We start from the raw sequence: 21,501 nt of genomic DNA on the forward strand, positions 1-21,501 counted from the left end.
ATTTTGTAGAATGCTACTTAAAATGCTATTTAAAGGCTTAACAAAAGATACATTACGCAAGTGATTGGAGAAGAGTGGTTTGTTCTGTAGCCAAAAATAAACTTGTTCACTGTAGGAGGGTTAATTTTTGCACATAATCAGAACGGTTTCCTGGTTAATTCTAATCACAACTCTACACTGCAGATTCTGTAATGTGAGAATTACAAATTGGCACATTGTGATGCTGATGCTGAAATTATTTACTGTGCAGCCTAATGGAGCATAATGGAGATAGTTGATTGGTCACGTGGGTGTAATGATTGCTGCATTTTATTATTTATAAATTTTTTTATTGGTTTAATTTTTTAGTAATTTATTTTATTATTAACTTTCTATTTATTATTAATAATTTACTTTATTTTATGCTATTTTAATATTTTTTTATTTTTAAATTATTTTATTTTTATTTATTTATTGTTACTAATAATTTATTTTAATTATTATTTTTTACATTTATTTTATTTTTTTCATTTATTTTATTATTATTATATTATTATATTTAACTTTTCTTTTATTATTATTATTAATAATAATAATATTTTTATTATTATTAATTATTATATTTTATTTTTGTTTAATTATTTTCACAAATTATTTTATTATTTTATTGTTTATTTTATTTTACTTTATTTCAATAATTTGTTTATTTTTATGTATTTATAATGATGTTTTATTTATTTATTTTTATTTATATCAAAGTTTATTCAACAAATGAGGTGTTTCTTCTCTCATATTTGACATTAACCCTTTATAACACAAGTCCAAAACCACCTCAAGCTCCTTTTTTTTTTTCGCAAATAACGGGATTTTGAATCAAAATTCGGTGCTTCCAGCTAATGTCTCCTCTCACCTGGTTCTTGTCCAGCTCACAGTTCTTGTACTCCTTCTCTCCCTGTTCCTGAAAGGTCACGATGACGAAACCCACAAAGATGTTCATCATAAAGAAAGCGATGATGATGATGTAGATGATGAAGAAGATGGAAATCTCCACTCGGTAGTTGTAGATGGGACCCATGTTCTCCCGGTTGGAGTCGATGGCCTTGTACAGCAACCTTAAAGGTATAGTGAAATTAAAATAATGTTTTTTCTAAGATATTAGTTTTAGTATTTTTAGTTTTATATATCTATATAGATATCTATAAGATAGTGCGCTCCAAAACAGTGACACATTTCATGTTTAGAAGCTATAAACTGATATGAACATGTAAAGCTTGCAAATTGTCACTTCTGGCTTAATTGATCAACAATTTTTTTTCACTTCAATCCGGGGTCTCCATAGCGGAATGAACCGCCAACTTATCAAGCACGTTTTTATGCAGCGCATGCCCTTCCAGCCACAACCCATCACAGGGAAACATCCACACACACTCATTCACACACATTCATACACTACGGACAATTTAGCCTACCCAATTCACCTGTACCACATGTCTTTGGACTGAAACCGGAGCACCCAGAGGAAACCCATGAAACGCAGGGAGAACATGCAAACTCCACACAGAAGCGCCAACCGACCCAGCTGACCCCCCGAACCAGCGACCTTCTTGCTGTGAGGTGACAGCACTGCGTCGCCCACTATTAAATTTTATTTTAATTATTTATTTAAACTACATTAAATTAAATTACAACCTGTATTTTACCATTCATTTAGACTTTAACAATTTATTGGTAACTATCCTAATCAAAGTACATTTAATTGAGCTCTTTAAAAAGTTTTATATGTAGGCCTACAGTCAAAAATGTAATATTGGAGCCATGGCTATGACGAGTCAACTGTCTAAAATGAAACAATTTCTCTCATCAGAAAACAATAAACATAATTACCCCAGGGGCAGAATTATATTAGATTTTAGCAAATATACAAAACATGGAGAAAACACCTCCACCTTCCACGAAGAAAGAGCAAACCGAGGCACCAAGTCCTCCGCCTTCAGAACTGGCCACTACTGAGAATGAAGCTCTTACTGGTAATGTATTTCCTGAGTCAGAGAATTTCCCTGATTACTGCGGCTAACTACGGTTGGTCATGGCATTCTTTTTCTCGAGATGTGCATTTCTACAGACACCATCTGTACCTAATAAAGTGGCCGGTGAGTGTATGTACTTTATGTAAGTCTACTGTTCGCTTGGTTTAACATTATTCTTTTTTCACAGCAATGTTTAAATTTCTGCCATCATAGAACAAGTCTACCTGTGTAGGGGTGGATATTTGGGGTCGTTTACATTATAATCATATGCTGTATTCTGTCTGTATTGAACAAAAACTGCAATAGCAACAACAGTTGTTCACAAAACAAATTTAAAAGAGCACATTTCAAAGCACTTCACGAGACTTTTAAGAAAACACGAACAACACGAAGTAAAAGATCTGAAAGCCATGGAAAAAACTGCTTCAACACCCACAGACGCAGAACAGCCATGTAGTGTCATTCTGTGTGCGAGTGTGAACATTTGAAGCAGTGTGGTGTTGTAATTACAGGGACAGCGTGGTTCTGTTGGCATCATGCTCACAGTGCCACTTACCAACAGCGCTAATACAAACACTAAAATCACAATAACACACTGCTTCATGTCCCCCTGTGCTTCTGAATGAGGAAACTCGACAGTCTGAGTAAGAACTCTCAAATATTAATAATTTTACAAAATCCATTTACAGGAGCCATTGTTAAAATCAGTTATAATGCAGACTAATGCTGATTTAACAATACACACAATAATAGGGTTTTGAGTACTGCTTGCGAGTTTGTATTATAATGAAGTCTGTATATAATAAGACTTTTGCTCCTTTTAAAATAGATGCATGAAGTTTAAATGTAAAAGACTTGTGCAAAAAGTGATCTCATCATATGCAAATATGATCTCATGTGCATGAAATAGAATCAAATTAAACTGAGCAGTGCTACTGTATTTTTTATTTCAATAGAATTCCTATATTGAGATGAAAAAAAAACTATTTATATAGTTATTTGTGTCATTAGGTAAAAAGATATATGTATTTATTATTTTCTTGTTTATGTATTTATATTTCAATAACTATCATGATAATAACTATCATTACTTTTATTATTATTAATATTTGCTGGCTTGGGGTGGGTTTGTTCTTTAATTCTATAATTCTTTAATTCTTCGATTGTATATTGGTCCTGATTAAATTCATAAACAATGATCTGATCAATATTACGTTGCATAATTCTGTGACTTATTCATATTAAAGTTAATAAACATCTATCTATCATTCTGTCTGTCTGTCTATCTATAATAGAGCTATCCTAAACCCTCAAATTGATCTACATAAACATTCATTAACCTACAAATAAAACACATGAATGGTGCTAGTCTATATCTAGCTATAAAATTTATTAGCTATAAAATCTATAACTAACATAACCATAATTAGCTATATCTAATTTATTAGCCATAAAAACACACAAAACATTCAAATAGAAAATTCACTGTGTTACAGTTTTCCTCAGTGGCTTTGGTGCATTTCTCACATTTGCATTTGCACAAGAGTTAATGCATTTCTCAAAGCCATTAGTACGAACTGCAAAACCTAGCTGATATCCTGCAAAAGGGACCAAAATCCAACGTTGAGCCAACATCTCAATCCAACGTCTATTGACATCAAATATTGAAATTTATTTGTTAGGTATGGCAACCAAAGTCCAATGTCTGATAAACATCATAGTGGTAACATCCACACAACAAGCTGTAAAATCATTAGACTTTGGATACTTGGTTGATTTTAGGTTGGACATTGACGTCGACCTGACGTTGGGTTTTCATTTCCAAACCAAATGCAACGTCACACGATGTTGGAGGACAGTGTCAATCTGACGTCATGTTGACATCTTGTGCTTGCTGGGAGTTACATGGGGCTTCAGCATCAACGCTTGACTGAAGGCGTGTCTGAAGTTGGGGCTGAAGCGATCGTCATGAAAGCATTAGCCAATTAAATTCAGTCAGCAATAGGCCACTGTCTAGCTGGTGTATTTGCATACAGTGATCTGATTCGCTGACGCTTCGGTCGGTGCTTGAAAAGTTGAGCTAGTCCCAACTTCTGCAGCGAGCAATGCCTCTGAAGCGGCGCCGACGGATCCACAATGCAGTTTGGCAACGCCTGACGTCACCCATTCAAAGTGAATGGGAAGCGTTGACGCTGAAGCCCTGTGTGAATGGGGCGTAAGGCCATTTCGGTCATCATACAGTAAACATCCGTCATCTTTCATTGGTGCAATGCATCTAAACAGTCTCTGGGTCAATGCGTGTGACAATTTTGGACATCTTCTTTTAGTCACTTTTAATGCTTTCACACAGTTTGCTACAATTATATATTGCCCATGTCTTGAGGTAGTTCATTAGGATGCAATTTACCTTCTGTGTGCAATTTGATTGGACAAGAATCACAAGACTACTCAGCCAATCCTCATAGACAAGCAAAAATAAAGTAGTGACTGCAGGAAAGTAATGGAGTAAAGGTTCCGATGCAGCACTAAAAATGTATTCAAGGGAAAGTAAAAGTCAACATTTTTAAATCTACTTAGTACATTACATTTTCTAAGAAAAACTACTCAATTACAGTAATTTGAGTATTTGTAATTTGTTGCTTTACACCAGTCTATACAGTACATATTGTTGAATACTTACGCTGGCCAGCCTTCAAACGTGGACACGGTGAACAGAGCCATCATGGCCATGAGCACATTGTCAAAGTTGAAATCACTGTTGTGCCAGTGGCGCTTCTGAATGATTGGCTGGTTCACGTCTCCTTCCTTATACATGATGTACGTTCCCCTAAAAAAAAAAAAAGATTACATTTACGACTCAAATGGCCGTTTCATTTTCTGTGTGTGCAGTTATTACGGTAATTGATTCATGTAGACCAAGGGTGTCTAAACTCGGTCCTGAAGGGCTGGTGTTCTGCATATTTTAATTCCAGCCCCAATTAAACACACCTGAACCAGCTAATCAAGCTCTTTCAAGGTATACTAGAAACATACAAGGAGGTATGTTGAATGAAGTTGGAGCTAAAGTATGCAGGACACAGGCCCTCCAGGACCGAGTTTGGACACCCCTGGTGTAGACCATTTCAGTGTGGTGATGACATTGGCCCATAAACACTTCTTGCTTCTTGTTAAACTATTTCATAACTATAACAAGAGGGAATTTAACCATAGCTTTACGTTACAACAGCTATCACAACAATATTTATCAATTTTTACATCCCTCAAAATGGCCTGTAGCAGAAATGCATGATGTTAAGTGCAGCTACTAATTGGCATAGGAGATGCTACACAATATATTCAACTTGACTCACTTGCACTCCTCTGGGCTGGACTTGGCCTCATCGTTACAACGGTAAAACTTTCCCTGAAAAAACGAATGCATGCTTATTCATAAAATCCAAAAAATTTATTTAAAAATTTCAGGAAAATCATCATGTTAGAATTATTTCTGAACAATCACTGGATTAATGATGCTAAAAATTACATTTTCCATCACAAACAAAAAAATGGGTAACACTTTATTTTGATAGTCCATTTGAGTATTAGTAGACTGTCTGCTTAATATCTGTTAATATTGCTATTTTAACTGACTATAAGAAACTTTGCCAGTACATTTAAACTTACACTAATCCTAACGCTAACCCCAACCCTAACCCCAACCTAACAGTCTCCTTCTAATCTAATGACGTCTTATAAAATAAGAAACTTGAATTCAACAAACAGACCATCAAATTAAAGTGCGACTAAAACTTTTATTCTAAAATAAATCCAAATACAAAACAGTTATTTTAACTGTAATAGTATTCTAAATATCACTGCTTTTTACTGTCATCTTATTTTTAAATGTGAGATATATGTGAGAAATTTGTGGGAAATGTGAGAAAAAAAGTACCTTGAAGAGCTGGACACCAATGCAGGCGAACATAAACTGCAGCAGAGTGGTGACGATCATGATGTTTCCTATAGTCCTGATGGCCACAAACACACACTGGACCACATGCTGCAGAAGGTAAAGGTTGAAGGTCAGAGGCAGTCAACATTTAGGATTATTAAACAGCTGGTCAAAAATGCATTTACTACAGACTCCATTGCATAGGATGAAAACAATTTCCCACTCTAACTGTCTAACTGTCCTAGCCCTCATACTTTTGGTCCCACATTTTCTTACATCTTTCCAGAATCTTACGTAAAGTTACCCCCATGTAACTGCCATTTTCTGTGAGGTATGGTGATAATCACCTGTCCAAAAATAAACATGTCTGTATTGCTTTTACATCTCTTTTGACAAAATGCCTGAAGTTAATCAATTGGAAATAATAATTCTCTCCCTCTTTTAAACAATGGAAAAAAGTTGTGTTACAGTTTTTGCATTTGGAAAAAATAAGACTCAATTCGCTTCGTTTTTATAATAATAAAAACCATGTTTATATGGACAAGGACATTGTGATGTAAATATACATTCTCTGGCATTTGCTGGAATTGTGCACCTTCCTTCTATATTTTCTTTAGGTTTTTTTGTCTTTTTCCTGTACTCTTTTCATGTACATAATGTTATGTTATGGTAAAATATGCTGTAGTGTAAATCTATGTCATTAAACAATATGTTAAAATTAAAAAAAAATGTCATAAAGGCAAATAAAAATTATTACATTAAACTTTTCATATACTGGAGAGCATTAGTAAGAAAGTAAAGCAGAACCTTTAGTCCTTTAGCTCTGTTTATGGCTCTGAGTGGACGCAAAACTCTCAGAACCCTCAGAATCTTCACCACTGAGATGGCCGATGATCTATGACACACACAAGCCATAATGTTACAAAACAGAAGAAGAAAAATGTAGTGAATAGAAAGATACTGTTTAATAAAATATTGATAATTCATTCATTCATTCATTTTCTTGGCGGCTTGGTCCCTCCATTAATCTGGGGTCGCCACAGAGGAATGAACCACCAACTTATCCAGCACGTTTTTACGCAGTTGATGGCCTTCCAGCCGCAACCCATCTCTGGGAAACATCCACACACACATTCACACACACTCATACCCTATGGACAATTTTGCCTACCCAATTCACCTGTACCGCATGTCTTTTGACTTGTAGGGAAAACCGAAGCACCCAGAGGAAACCCACGCAAACACAGGGAGAACATGCAAACTCCACACAGAATTGCCAACTGAGCCAAGGATCGAAGCAGCGACCCAGCGACCTTCTAGCTGTGAGGAAACAGCACTACCTACTGTGCCTCTGCTTCGCAATATTAATAATAATAATAAAAATATTATTAATAAAACATTTATTATTATTATTATAATTGCTAAATACATATTTTACACAAAATAAAAAAATGACTATTGTTATAATTTGCTGTATGGTAAAAAATAATTATTTATTAAAATAGATATTTCAATATTTTATAAAACAAAATTATTATTTTTAACTTTTTTAAAATTATTAAATATTTTATTAAACAATAAATATTAATATAAACTATTTTATACTTGCATTTGAAGAAAACCCTATAATAATAATAATAATAATATAATAATAATAATAACAATAATAATATTTTTGCTATGATGATGATAATCATGATTATTATTATTATTATTATTGTTGTTGTTGTTGTTGTTATTATTAATAATAATTATTATTATTAATGGATGTATTTATCTATAACAATAATAACAATAATATGGATAATAATATTTATTTTACTATTAATTTTCATATTATTATCATTATTATTATCATCATCATTATTATTATCAATGATTGTATTTATTAATAATAATAATAATAATTATTATTATTATTATTATTATTTTTTATTATTAATTTTCTTCTTATTATTATTATTATTATTATTAGTAGTAGTAGTAGTAGTAGTAGTATAGTTTTTTATCAGTGGCTGAAGTTTATATTATTATTAATAATAATAATACTAATACTAATAATAATAATAATAATAATAATAATAATAATAATATAAACTGCAGCCACTGGGATTTAATCAAATGTATTTGGCCACATATTTTATTTTACACTGAATAATCTTTCATAAACATAAGCATCACTCACTGAATCCCGAAGGACACGAGCGAAACTCCGACCACCAGCAGATCTAGAAGATTAAAGTAGTTCCTGCAGAAAGCACCCTTATGGAGAAAAGCGCCATACGTGGTCATCTGGCAACCGCAAGAAAGAGAGCAGCGGATTACACTTTGACACAGAGAACACGCTCAGACACACATAAGCAGTGCACACAGAAAACACACTTAGTAATTCACTCCTTAATATCACTCTTTTTAAGGGTGGCGTGCTAAAGGCGAGACCCTAGCTAGTGCTAACTCCGCCAAACCCTCACGGCTTCAGTCAACATGAATGTAGTAGTAAGCTCTGTTTCACAATCCGCCACTAGGAGGCCTGGCAATAAAACATGCTGTTTGTTGCCGAGCGCTGAAAATGCCTACCTTATGACAGAAGAAGTCAGGATTGACAGAAAGAAAACAGGTCATAGAGCAAGAGATGGGAGAAAAAAGTCAGAAAGAAAGGAAACCTGTCTGTCAGGCGATCTGAAATGAGAACTTCCCTTACTGTCACATTCATGTGAGCCGTTGTTTTTTTGTGTTTTTTTTTTCTTTAAGAACATTGCGCCCTGTTCCCTCGGTAAAGAAAAAGAAGGGGAAGAAGCTCCAACTGCAACTTCATATTCAGCAGGCAGAGAAAAACCAGCCAAAACTAAAACAAGTCGCTCCAAAATCATGAATGCAAAAGGAGTCGTTTGCTGAATGTATATGAATGCAGATGCAACCATGCTAAAAAGGCAAGCACTGGGTTATCCTAATGTCAGCAGCTGATCAAAGACCAGTTGGAGAAATGTATGTAATTGTAGGTAAAGCTTTAACTAGTAAATTTGTAGTTGATGGTCCACGATCAGCATTTATAAGATTCTCTCCATAAAATCAGTGTTCAGAATGTAATACTAAGCACCGGATACACTGTAAACTGCCTACTAAGAGCCTTCAATCATAGCACAGATTATTTCCTACTGTATATGTTTTTAGTTGACAACAGCTAATTGATTTAAAAGGGATACACCCAAAACTGAACATTCTGTCATCATTTACTCACTTGTTCCAAACCTGCTCTTCTGTTGAACACTAAAGAAGATATTTTGGAGAAAGATTGGAAACCTGTAACCTTTGACTTCCATAGTTTTAGTTTTTCCTACTATGGAAGTCAATGGTTACAGTTTTTTTGGCATTCTTCAAAATATTTTCTCTGATATCCAACGGAAGAAAGAAACTCGAACAGGATTCTAACAAGTGAAAAGCGAGTAAATTGTTAGTTTTGAGTAAACTAAAGCAACAAAATTAGTATTGTCAAAATCATACAAGAAAAATTGTGATAGTAGTATGCCAATTACACATTTGGCAAATAAAATGAGTATTTGCAAAACAGTAGCATTGTTTCTGTGATGAGTTCTCTTTAAAGTCTGCATAAACCGGAAGTTGATGCTGACTATTATTTCAGTATAATGATGCTTATCTGAACAATTTTATAGTCTGACTTAGAATAAATTAGATCTGAAAGTATATTATACATGTTTATTTGAATATCATTAATTTAAAAATTATATATATATATATATATATATATATATATATATATATATATATATATATATATATATATATATATATAAATATATAACAGTCAGAATTATTAGCCCCCTGAATGATTAGCCCCCCCTGTTTATTTTTTTCCCAATTTCTGTTTAATAAAGAGATTTTTTTTCAACACATTTCTAAACATAATAGCTTTCATAACTCTAATAATAACTGATTTATTTTATCTTTGCCATGATGACAGTAAATAATATTTGACTAGATATTTTTCAAGACACTAGTATTCAGCTTAAAGTGACATTTAAAGGCTTAACTAGGTTAATTAGGGTAACTAGGCAAGTTTGGGTAATCAGGCAAGTTATTGTATAATGATCGTTTGTTCGGTAGACTGTCTAAAATATATAGCTTAGAGGACCTAATAATTATGATCCTAAAATTATTATTTTTTAATATAAAACTGCTTTTGTTTTAGCCGAAATAAAACAAATAAGACTTTCTCCAGAAGAAAAAAATATTATCAGGCATACTGTGAAAATTTCCTTGCTCTGTTAAGCAAAATTTAGGAAATACTTTATAAAAATATATATAGTACAATTTTTAGATTTTTTTTAAGTGAATAAACACTACAACTACCAAGGTGGTCATTTTGACAGTTTTTTTTATTGGTATTAAAATTAAAAATACAAAAAAGGTCTGATTATTTCTACCTAGAACTACCATATCGGTCAAAATGACCCCAGGCATTTCAGTGTCTGCTCCTTTTCAACATTACTTGGGTTCTTCTGTTGCCTAGCAACTTCCTGATAACAAAAACATAACTTTTTTTGGCAAAAACAACTGTACTTCACATATGTCTATTAAACAGTTTATTTAGCGCTGTAAAAAAGCTTCTCACCTGCTTGTGATAGTGAAAATTAAATTAAGGAACTGACATTACTGGCTGGTCAAAGGTTAGCCTAACTATACATTCATAGGCTGTATTACCGAAAAGATCATACTTTTAGGGTGATAACTTAATTAAATATAATGACAGACATTCCAAGCTTAATCTTAATATCTAAGCTTTAAATGTAAACATGACTTGACAATATGTCATCTTATATGGGAACGGATATGGTAGTTAGAGAATTCTGGTAGTTCCAGTGTATTAACTTGCACAGATTACCTTAAGACTTGCAATGAGCGCTAGCAAAATAAACATTGCAAATACTGATTTCATGTGGACTTTAAACAGCATCACATTTCAATTAAATGATAAACTGGAGGACTAAAAGTGTCAGTGTTATTCTAGTATGATATTCTGAACACAGCCAGAGAGAATTCACTGCCTCTTCCTGAAATAACAGCCAGCTGAAGCTGGACCTGTGCTCTCCCACACGGCGCTTGAGGTCACATTGCATTGATATGCACTCAGCCAAGGGGTTTGAACCATGTTCTGTCCAAGCATGGTTGTATTTGCCCCCTCTTTTATGGACTGGAAACGGGCCAATCAGTTATGAAGGCATGAGAGAGGCAATGCTGTTTTTCATTTCACAAAGAGTTGCATAGTTTTATCTTTTCGTATTTTTTTCAACAACGTTTTAGTTTCACAGACACTTCCTGTGTGATTTCTCCAGATCTCTTTTCTTAACCCCACTTTAACCAATCAGGGTTGACTTCAAGCCCTGTCGTTCTCCCCAAAACAAAAGTGAAAACCTGACAACTCTTGTGCTTTGATGAGGATGTTCGGAGACTTTTTCTTTGAGTCATTTAGTAAAAGAGGTGCTATGGTTTAAATAATAGAAAGAAAAGAGATTGATCAAGCCAGGAAGTACTGAAGTAGCAGGTGACACACATGGAGATAATGCAGCCAGGCCTGTGTGCCGAAAGGTTACCTTTAACACGATCTCAAATGTAAACATACTAGTGAAGACATAATCTGCATAGCCTAGGACCTGGAATAAACCAGACGGTTACAGCGTTACTGCACATACACCACACACAACACCAGCACAGGCAAGGACATTTACCTTTAACACGATCTCTACAGTAAAGATAGCCGTGAAAGCATAGTCAAAGTAACCAAGTATCTGCAAAGAGCAATATACATGTTTAACAAAAAGAAAATACATCATTGTTTATCATCAGATTATATAGATTTAGATGTGTAGGTTTATCTTTGATTAATTAATCCAGGGTGTACCAGTGTGTCTTTTTTGGTAACACCACAAAAACAAGTGTTTCAGTAAAGGTAGATTCCTTAGTTTGAAAGAAATAGGTTAGAAAACATAATGACAGGAAGGAATAACAGAAGCACAGAAAAAATATTACCAGATTTTCTGAAAAATTTGCCTCAATAAAATCATATTGTTGAAATAATTACAGTTTTTTTTCAATTACAGTTTTTTTTTTCAGTCATTATTTTGTAAGACAAAACTAGCAATTACAATGTTTTTATTATTTTAGACAGAGCCAAGATACAATATGTTAATAGTAGCCCTAAATAAAACTGTACTGTCGTTTAGCATTTAACAGTATTCGAAAAAGAGCAAGGCAGGAAAAATCTAAGTATAATGTAAAAATATTCAATATAATTCAATATAAACAAAATCACTCTGCACTTTTTGTCCATTACATAATGTAAAGCGGAGCAGATCTCAGATGGGGAACAAATAAACAAACATAACTTCTATTCCAGAAAATATGGTAGTCACAAACAAATCCACTAATATAATCAGAACGGTTTTAACTTTATCTGTAAATGCGTTTGGAAACAGTTATTTAAACCATTAAAAGCACTATATATATATATATATATATATATATATATATATATATATATATATATATATATATATATATATATATATATATATAATATAACATATATAATAAATGTATAAATAAATAAATAAATAAAAATAAAAGTATAAACAAATAAAGGATAAAAGTATAAATAAATTAATAAAAGTATAAATAAATAAATAAAACAAACATATCAAAGGATAAAAGTATAAATAAATAAATTAAAGTTTAAAAGTAAAACATATATACAACTAAATATAAGTATAAATAAAAATAAATGAAAATATAAATGTGTAAATAAATAAAAAAGTTAAAAGTAAAAGTAAATAAATAAAAATAAAATAAGTAAAAATATAAAAGTATAAATAAATAAAAGTCTAAAAGTAAGCTAATAAATAAATAAAAAGTATAAAAGTAAAATAAAAATAAATAAATAAATAAGTAAAAGTTAGTTAAATAAATAAATAAATAAATAAAACATTTCATGATGGCAATATTTAACTAAAATATTGTTTTAGTTCAACTATCTATGAAATGGTTTGGACTTTACTGTATAATCTTGGCATTACTGTGGTAATACTCACAATATTCCTAGCAGAGAAGTTTCTGATTGGATCCTCAGCAGCCAATGACGCTGAGCTTAGCATAATGAACACAAGGATGAGGTTGGTGAAGATGTGGTGGTTTATCAGCTTGTGGCAGGCGACTCGAACTCTAGAGAGAAACAAAGAGAGACAGAGAATGACTTAAATATTTTCAGGGTTTAGAAACCTTTAATGTGTCAAAAAAGAATAACAATAGAATAGGTTGACTGCTGACTTTTAAAAAATAAAAATGTTAATTCTAATCCATTTTTTGTCACATGTTCTGTCCAAACATCTAAATAATTTACCATTTATTATAATATTACAGCATATTCATTTTAAAGAAATAATGCATTTTTAGCAATTGTGTAATTTTTAATATTCTTAGATCATGCTTCTATAACCATAACAAAAATATATCATAAAATGCCAATCCTAAATTAAAATATTAACTTACAAATTGCTTCAACATCAATACATTTTCAAATGAATCAATGAATTATCAAAAACAATTTTCAAATTAAACGATAAAGCAAAAAAAGAAATAAAGATAAGAAAAATAAAAAACGGTAATTTTTAATGATTTCAATATTCTCAGATCATGCTTCTAGAACTCTACTACAATATGTCATAAAATGTAAATACTGAATTAAAATATTTAACTTACAAATTGCTTAAACATTAAGAAATTTTCAAGTTGATTAATAAATTGTCAAAAATGTATTTAAAAATTGAACAATTAAAGCAAAAAAGAAATATAAATTAGAAAAATAAAAAATAAGAATTTTCAATATTTTTTATACTCTCAGATCATGCTTCTAGAACTACAAAAATATATCATAAAATCTTTAATTACAATATTAACTTACTAATTACTTCTACATTAATAAATCTACCAATTAATTATCAAAAATAAAATTCAAATAAAACAATTAAAGCATAATAGAAATGAAAAACAAGAAAAATTAGTAAAATAAAAATTATATTTTTCAATATCCTTGGATCATGCTTCTAGAACTCTACAAAATATATCATAAAATAAATACTAAATTAAAATTTTAACTTACAAATTGGTTCAATATCAATACATTTTCAAATAAATCAATGAATTATTTAAATAAAAAATTCAAATTAAACAATTAAAGCAAAAAAGAAATACAAATTAGAAAAATAAAAAACAGCAATTGTCAATAATTTCAATATTCTCAGATCATGCTTCTAGAACTCTACTAATATATATATATAAATCCTAAATTACAATATTAACTTACTAATTACTTTTACATGAATACATTTTCAAATGTATCAATGAATGATCAAAAATAGATTTCAAATAAAACAATTAAAGCATAATAGAAAAAATAAAAATTAGATTAAAAAGTCTGTTAAAACCTTTTACAGTGCATTTGTGTTTCTTCTAGTTTTGTTAATGTTAGATTACAGTCTCACATACGGGTTTGTGTTGCTGAAGATGAAGAACGCACTGCCCTCTGGGATTGGAGTGATCTTCTCCTTCTTAACAAGCTCTGAGATCTTTGGACGAGGCCCTGCAGGAACATCTGGCTCTTCTTCATCCTCCTCTGTTTATACAAACACGATGATCAGGACAAAAAAAAAAAAAACATTTCAATCTTTGTGTAATTACATGCACATATAGTTCTTTACCGGCATTATCCTTCTCATCCTCCTCTCCAGCCTGAAACAAAGAAAACCACAGCTGTGGTTATATTTTAATACAAAAACGAAAGCACTTGAAAAAGACTCAAACAAACATGGATTAGCTACCTTGGCTTCATCTTCAATTTCGTCGATTTCATCACTTGAAAAGAGACAAGAAAACAAACACAGTGTAAAATTCAGCATAAAATCAGCAGACGCTAGATTGAGACCCTTATTGACTACGTTTACATGGACATCAATAATAAGATTCAAGACAATACTCTGATTAAGAGTCAACCATGTAAACAGCGATGACCTTAATGCGGCTAAAGTCATAATCAAACTAAACAGAAATCAAATTAAGACATGTGGAGTATGCCAATTTTAGTCGCACTATTGAAGTGCAGTACAGACATGTAAACGCCGCAATCAAACTATTACTGTCATGTAGGATTTTTGCGACAGGATAGTCTAAAACACACGGCTGTTTGACACTATTCTCTGCACCTACTGAGTCTGTAAAGGACCACAGACACCTGCATCGCGAAATGCAGAGGGTTTTTTCCCCATACAGCGTGCGGTATCAAATTCATTTAAAACAACACTCTTCCAGCAGTTCATACTCGCATCCGATATCTCGTTCGTCACGGGGCATGCATGAAATGATCCTGAATGAAAGTGAAACTGTCGAACTGAAGGTATAGTAGACAACTTAAAAATAAATCACCTTACATGCAACTCAAGAGGTGAACGTGTGATGACGCAATGACGTTAATCAAACAATGTGCTATAACATGTCAAACGGGAAAACAACTCATGTAAACACCTTCATCACATTATTGTCTTACTCAGATTATGACAAATAATCCGATTACTGATGTCCATGTAAACATAGCCAATGTCTGATTAAATGGACAAGGTTTTATCATTTACGGTTTCTTCGTATCGTCCGTGTTCAGAGACTCTGCATCAGCAAGATTGTCCACAGCGATAGCCAAGAACACATTCAGGAGAATGTCTGTGTGTCATCATTTAGGGAAACAAATTATTTAGGAATAAAACAAAGTTAAAGATTAGATACAGTTGATCACAAACCCGCTTTGTTATAAAGAAAGATGTCAAAGATATAATAAATTAACCCTTAAAGACCGAGACAGCCGCCCGCGGCTAAAAATAAGTATTGCTCTTAAATGTTTAATAACTTTTGATCCGCTGATCCGATTCATACAATTCAAATATTGCCATAAAGTAGAGAATTTCAGCTTTCCAGCGCTGTAACACATTGCATTCATAGACTTTCAGAGGCTCTGGAATCAGTGCGGTTACGTCATCAAATTTTGACAACGCTGATTTGACAAAGAAACGCTCGTCACTGTGTCTCCGGACAAACCAGACATGATACATTGATGCATTGTCCCTCCTCCATGCCCAGATTGGTTCAAACTCGCTATCTCTCAACCAATAATCATAGGTTTAGCTTTGTGGACCAACAATGAGCTTTTTGAACAACACGGAATGACTAAAATGACTAAAAAACAAAAAATATTTTAGACTGGACCTTTAAATGATACAGATTGAAACTTCAGGTTCTCCTGTTTAAAATAATATATGACACTTAAGGCTGACTGCTAAAATAAAAATAAAACTGCTTTTAGGTCTTTAAGGGTTAAGACCCAATCCCAATTGTACCCCTTAGCTCTTCCCCTTACTCCCTTAAAGAGAATTGAGACACCCCTACCCCTTCACATGAATGCAAAAAATAAGGGGTAGCTACCCCTTGATTTAGACATTTACGTAAAGAGGTAAGGGTGTCTCAATTCTCTTTAGCTTGAAGGTGTAGAGCTAAGGGGAAGGGCTAGGTAGCCTTTAAAACTGAGAGTTTCCAGGACCCGATTATACAAGCCATAAAAATTTCCCCGAATACACCAGCCACAACAGCAACATGGCTGTACACGCGAGACAGGAGATGCACAAATTTGTGTTTTTTTTGGCATTATTAATTTTTTACAACAAACAAGCATATGTTTTAATACATTCATAATGGCATTCGTATTTTACAATCATGCAATAAAAAAGCTAATAATAATTTAAAATTTAATAATAAATTAAAATGTGATGTGCTCTGATTTTCTGGTTCTGGTCAGAACACTGGCCGCAGCGTTCTGGATGAGCTGCAACTGTCTGACTGTCTTTTTTGGTAAGGCGGGTGAGGAGTCCATAACAGTAATCCACCCTGCTGCTGATAAAAGTATGAACAAGTTTCTCTAAGTCCTAACTGGAAACCAAGGATCTAATTTTTGCAATGTTTCCAAGATGATAGTATGCTAATTTAGTTACTGCTTTGACATGACTATGGAAACTCAGATCTGACTCCAGAGTCACACCAAGATTATTGACCTGATTTATTGCTGTTTAATCCTTAGAGCCAAGGTACACATTCACGTTGAGAACCTCATCTGTTCCCAATCACAATGACTTCAGTTTTCTCTTTGTTTACCTGAAGAAAGTTTTGCCACGTTCAACACAGCAAAGCAAAATTTAATTTGCAGCAACCTCACTTCAGCATTCACTACCACAAGATCTTTTAGACATCGACTTTGAAACAATAATTATTGTAAAATGTGCTATACAAATAACTTAAATTGAAAGCTTGAATTGAAAATACTCTAATATTTAATGCTCAATACATATTTTGTAATTATCAGTGTTGAAAACAACTATACAGTATCTTTTGATGGATTTAATGCACCCTTACAAAAGTACATTTTAATAAGAAAAAAAAGCATTTTAGATGTTGTTTTTTATATTATTGTTTTTATTTTCTGTTTCCTAGTTAACAGCAGCTGTCTGTTCTGAAGAAAAGGATACAGTTTCCACAGATGAAAAGGATGATGAAGTATATGCACACAATCATTCCTGATGACGAAGGGCCGCCGTACGCCATAATTCCGTCATACATGACGGCATTCCAGTCTTCACCAGTTAGAATCTGAGAATCGCATACTTAAAGATGAGCAAACACACATCATAACAAAATAGATTCAAAGCTTTCAAAAAGACGCACCTGAAACACAGTGAGCAAGGCCTGAGGGAAGTTGTCAAAGGTGCTCCTCTTGGTTTGTGTCTCGTCAAAGTTAAACTTGCCGCCGAACACCTGCATACCGAGGAGGCTAAAGATGATGATGAAGAGGAAGAGCAGCAGCAGTAGAGAAGCAATGGACTTCATGGAGTTCAGCAGAGATGCCACCAGGTTACTGAGAGACGCCCAGTGGCTAAAGACAATAAATAAATAAATAAATAAAAAACTGTGAGAAAAAAGATTTGTTTTATACTCACATACTTACACGTGCACTTAAGCTCTAAGGATCTTCTGAATCATTTTGATCTATGAACTGTTAACTGTAGACTCACCCTGACTGGATTATTTGAATCTATGAATCGTTAACTGTAGATTCAACATAACCAGATAATATGAATCTGTGAATCAATAATTGTAGACTCACGCTGACTGAGTCATTTGAATCTGTGAATCGTTAACTGTAGACTCCCCCTGACTGAATCATTTGAATCGGTGAATCAATAATTGTAGACTCACCCTGATTGGACCTTTGAAACTGTGAATTGTTAACTGTAGACCCACCCTAACTGGATCATTTGAATATGTTAATCGTTAATTGTTAATTCATCATTACTGAATCATTTGGATCCATAAATTGTTAACTGTTGACTTACCCTGATTGGAGTATTTGAATCTGAGAATCATTAAATGTAAACTCGCCCTGACTGAGTAATTTGAATCTGAGAATGGTTAACTGTAGATTCACTCTGACTGAATCATTTGAACTTGTGAATCATTAACTGTAGACTCAGCTTGACTGAATGATCTGAATCTCTTAATTATTAACTGTAGACTCACTCTGACTGGATCATTTTTATTTGTGAATAATTAACTGTAGACTCAGCCTGCTTGAATAATCTTAATCTGTTAATTATTAACTTTAGACTCATCCTTACTGGATCATTTGAATCTATAAAAAATTAGCTGTAGACTCATCCTACCTGGGGATCATTTGAATCTGTGAATCTTTAACTGCTGACTCGTCCTGATTGGATCATTGAATTTGTGAATCGTTAACTGTGGACTCAGCCTCACTGAATCATTTGAATTTGCAAATCGTTAACTGTTGATTAAGCCTGACTGAATCACTTTTATCTGTGAATTGTTGACTGTTGACTCACCCCAATTTGGATCCTTTCAATCTGTATTTGTTACTTATAGATTCACCATGACTGAATCAATTGAATCTGTGAATCATTAGGTACGTTTGACTTGAACCATGGCTGCAGCCGGTGATCAAGAGATTGACAGAGGGTAGGCTCACCCTGATTTGTATCAATTGAATCTGTGAATTGTTAACTGTGAATTCAGCCTGACTAAATCATTTGAATCTGTAAAATGAGTGAATCATTTAAGTTTGTGAATCATTAACTGTTGACTCAGCCTTACGGAATCATTTGGGTCGATAAATTGTTAACTGTTGACTCACCCTTATTGAATCATTTGAATCTGTGAATCATTTACTTTAGACTCAGCCTGACAAAATCATTTGAATCTCTGAATCGTTTAACATGAACTCAGCCAGATCCCTTACCGTGTAACTTTAAAGATCCTGAGAAGTCGAACACATCGAAACACTGAGATGCCGAGGGGTGACATAATCTCAAACTCCACAAGGATGGTTTCAGTGATGCCTCCACACACCACAAAGCAGTCAAAGCGATTAAAAAGAGACACAAAATAAGCCTGCAGGCCCAGACTGTACATCTTCACCAACATCTCACACGTGAACATGGCCAGCAGCACTTTATTAGCCACATCTAAAGGAGGAGAAGAACCAATGAATTATTAAAAATAGTGGGATTAAGAAGCAGTGGTGAACGTTTACATTAATTTCTAGACAACAATACGAATGTAATGTAACAAACAGACGGAGTGCACACCCTGTACTTGTGTGAGCCACATGGGCTGGTTGTAATGTTCTGAAGAGATGGTCAAAGTGTTCAGGAACACCAGGATGATTACCAGCCAATAGAATGGCACAGATTTTACAGCCAAGCGACAATTCCTCCGACACAACCGGTTCCAGCGACGCCAGCGCCGACTAAAAATGGAAACAGTGCAGTCAGACAACCATTGAAAACTTCAAACACATACACTAAATACACAAATACACTCCATTGAACACATGCACATACAGCAGACATCACCTAAATACTATATAAAAGCAGGGTAACTATGTTTGCATATTCATTCAATCATTTTCTTTTTGGCTTAGTCACTGATTATTCTAGGGTTGCCACAGCAGAATGAACAACCAGTTAATCCAGCATATAATTTATGCGGCGGATGCCCTTCCGGCTGCAACTCATTACTGCGAAACATCCATCCACACTCATTCACAGACATACACTGCGGATAATTTAGCCAACCCAATTCACCTATAGCTAGTTACTAGATAACTGAATTTTTCAAATGGCCCAGATGGAAAAGATTTTTATTTGCCCTTAAAAAAAACAATATTGTTATTTAATACATTTAATAATACAATAATAAATGAATAAAAAAGTTTGAATATTTTAGATATTTCTTAACAAAATATTTTAAATATTGTGTTAAAACAAGCAAGCTTTACTTGTATTTATACACTTTTTTTCCAACATAACATTTCTTTAAAATAATAAATAAACTAATGTTTTAAAAGTTTTAAAAACTATAATAAAGTAAATGTATGAACAACAATCTGTCCAGGTCGGTGTCCTCAGCAGTAAATACATGGAGCACTTTTAAACAAATATTAATGTAAGAAAAATAATTAAACCATTATGGTGAATAGAGTTCAAAAGTACCTTTTTTAATAAAAATTTAAAAGTTTTATTGTTGGTCATTGTATAGGTTTTGACCAGATTGTGTAGCAATACATGAACAAAAGACTTTATAATTAAGACTTAAGATTTTAGACGTACAAAACAATATTTCAGTAATTTTAAAACTTTTTAATTAAATTTAAATGTTGAGATTTAAGACATTTGAATAATTTTAAGACCCCGCAGAAACACTGTAATAACCTTGCCTTTTCTGAATTTGACTGTAAAACAAATGTTTACCTATTGTAATAATTATTGTGAAAAGCGCTATACAAATAAACTTGAATTAAAGTCAGAAAATACAACATCATTTCCATTTGGTGTGCGTTATTAAATTCCATAACACTCTCACCAGTTTTTACTTCTTATTTGCGTCTAATACCCCAGTTTGTCACAGCAGCATGAATGAATGTTCCTAAGTTAAAGTGAAACTGCAGTAAAGTCAGGCATCCTGCTAATTTGATTCAGAAGGGCACTTTTTTTTCAGACGGCTCACTGTTCAGGTATACATCCGCACTAAAATATCAAGGTGAAAGTCATCATAGCTTGCGTAGAATAGACCTAGCTCACAACCCAACTATGAGAATAGATTAACAGCGATATTTTTTTTATCACGCAATAAGAGTCTATAACGACCCACCACTAATATATATATATATGTATATATATGGGTCTTTATAGACTTTTATCATGTAATACAAAATATATATAAATGTGTGTTAGTATGATAAACAGAACAACTAGAGTATAATACTAGAAAAAGAAAAAAAATAACACAATAAAATGACAGATTTTTCCTGTTTTCATGAACACCAGACTGAGAAAACACCAAGCAAAACACATAACCTAATAGATAACATGCTAAAACTATATAGGT

At 32.9% G+C, this 21,501-nt stretch overlaps 1 protein-coding gene across 50 annotated transcripts in view; it reads right to left on the reverse strand.

The window, feature by feature from the left end:
- Window positions 1-21,501, reverse strand: part of cacna1da (calcium voltage-gated channel subunit alpha1 Da) — a 184,200-nt gene that overhangs the window by 54,517 nt on the left and 108,182 nt on the right. For 19 of the 50 annotated variants that reach the window (XM_087272079.1, XM_087272072.1, XM_087272045.1 and 16 more), the window contains 17 exons: window positions 19,701-19,861; window positions 19,352-19,577; window positions 17,764-17,971; window positions 17,568-17,688; window positions 15,633-15,717; window positions 14,826-14,859; window positions 14,706-14,736; window positions 14,494-14,620; window positions 13,041-13,170; window positions 11,682-11,741; window positions 11,547-11,606; window positions 8,123-8,229; window positions 6,745-6,832; window positions 5,938-6,045; window positions 5,357-5,409; window positions 4,687-4,833; window positions 890-1,091 (listed from right to left, as the gene is read on the reverse strand). In XM_087272079.1, the coding sequence (XP_087128205.1) occupies window positions 890-1,091; window positions 4,687-4,833; window positions 5,357-5,409; window positions 5,938-6,045; window positions 6,745-6,832; window positions 8,123-8,229; window positions 11,547-11,606; window positions 11,682-11,741; window positions 13,041-13,170; window positions 14,494-14,620; window positions 14,706-14,736; window positions 14,826-14,859; window positions 15,633-15,717; window positions 17,568-17,688; window positions 17,764-17,971; window positions 19,352-19,577; window positions 19,701-19,861 (1,948 nt within the window). 50 annotated transcript variants of the gene reach the window in all.

Source organism: Danio rerio, chromosome 11, assembly GCF_052040795.2.
Source record: "Danio rerio strain M-AB ecotype USA chromosome 11, GRCz13ab, whole genome shotgun sequence".
NCBI lineage: Eukaryota > Metazoa > Chordata > Actinopteri > Cypriniformes > Danionidae > Danio > Danio rerio.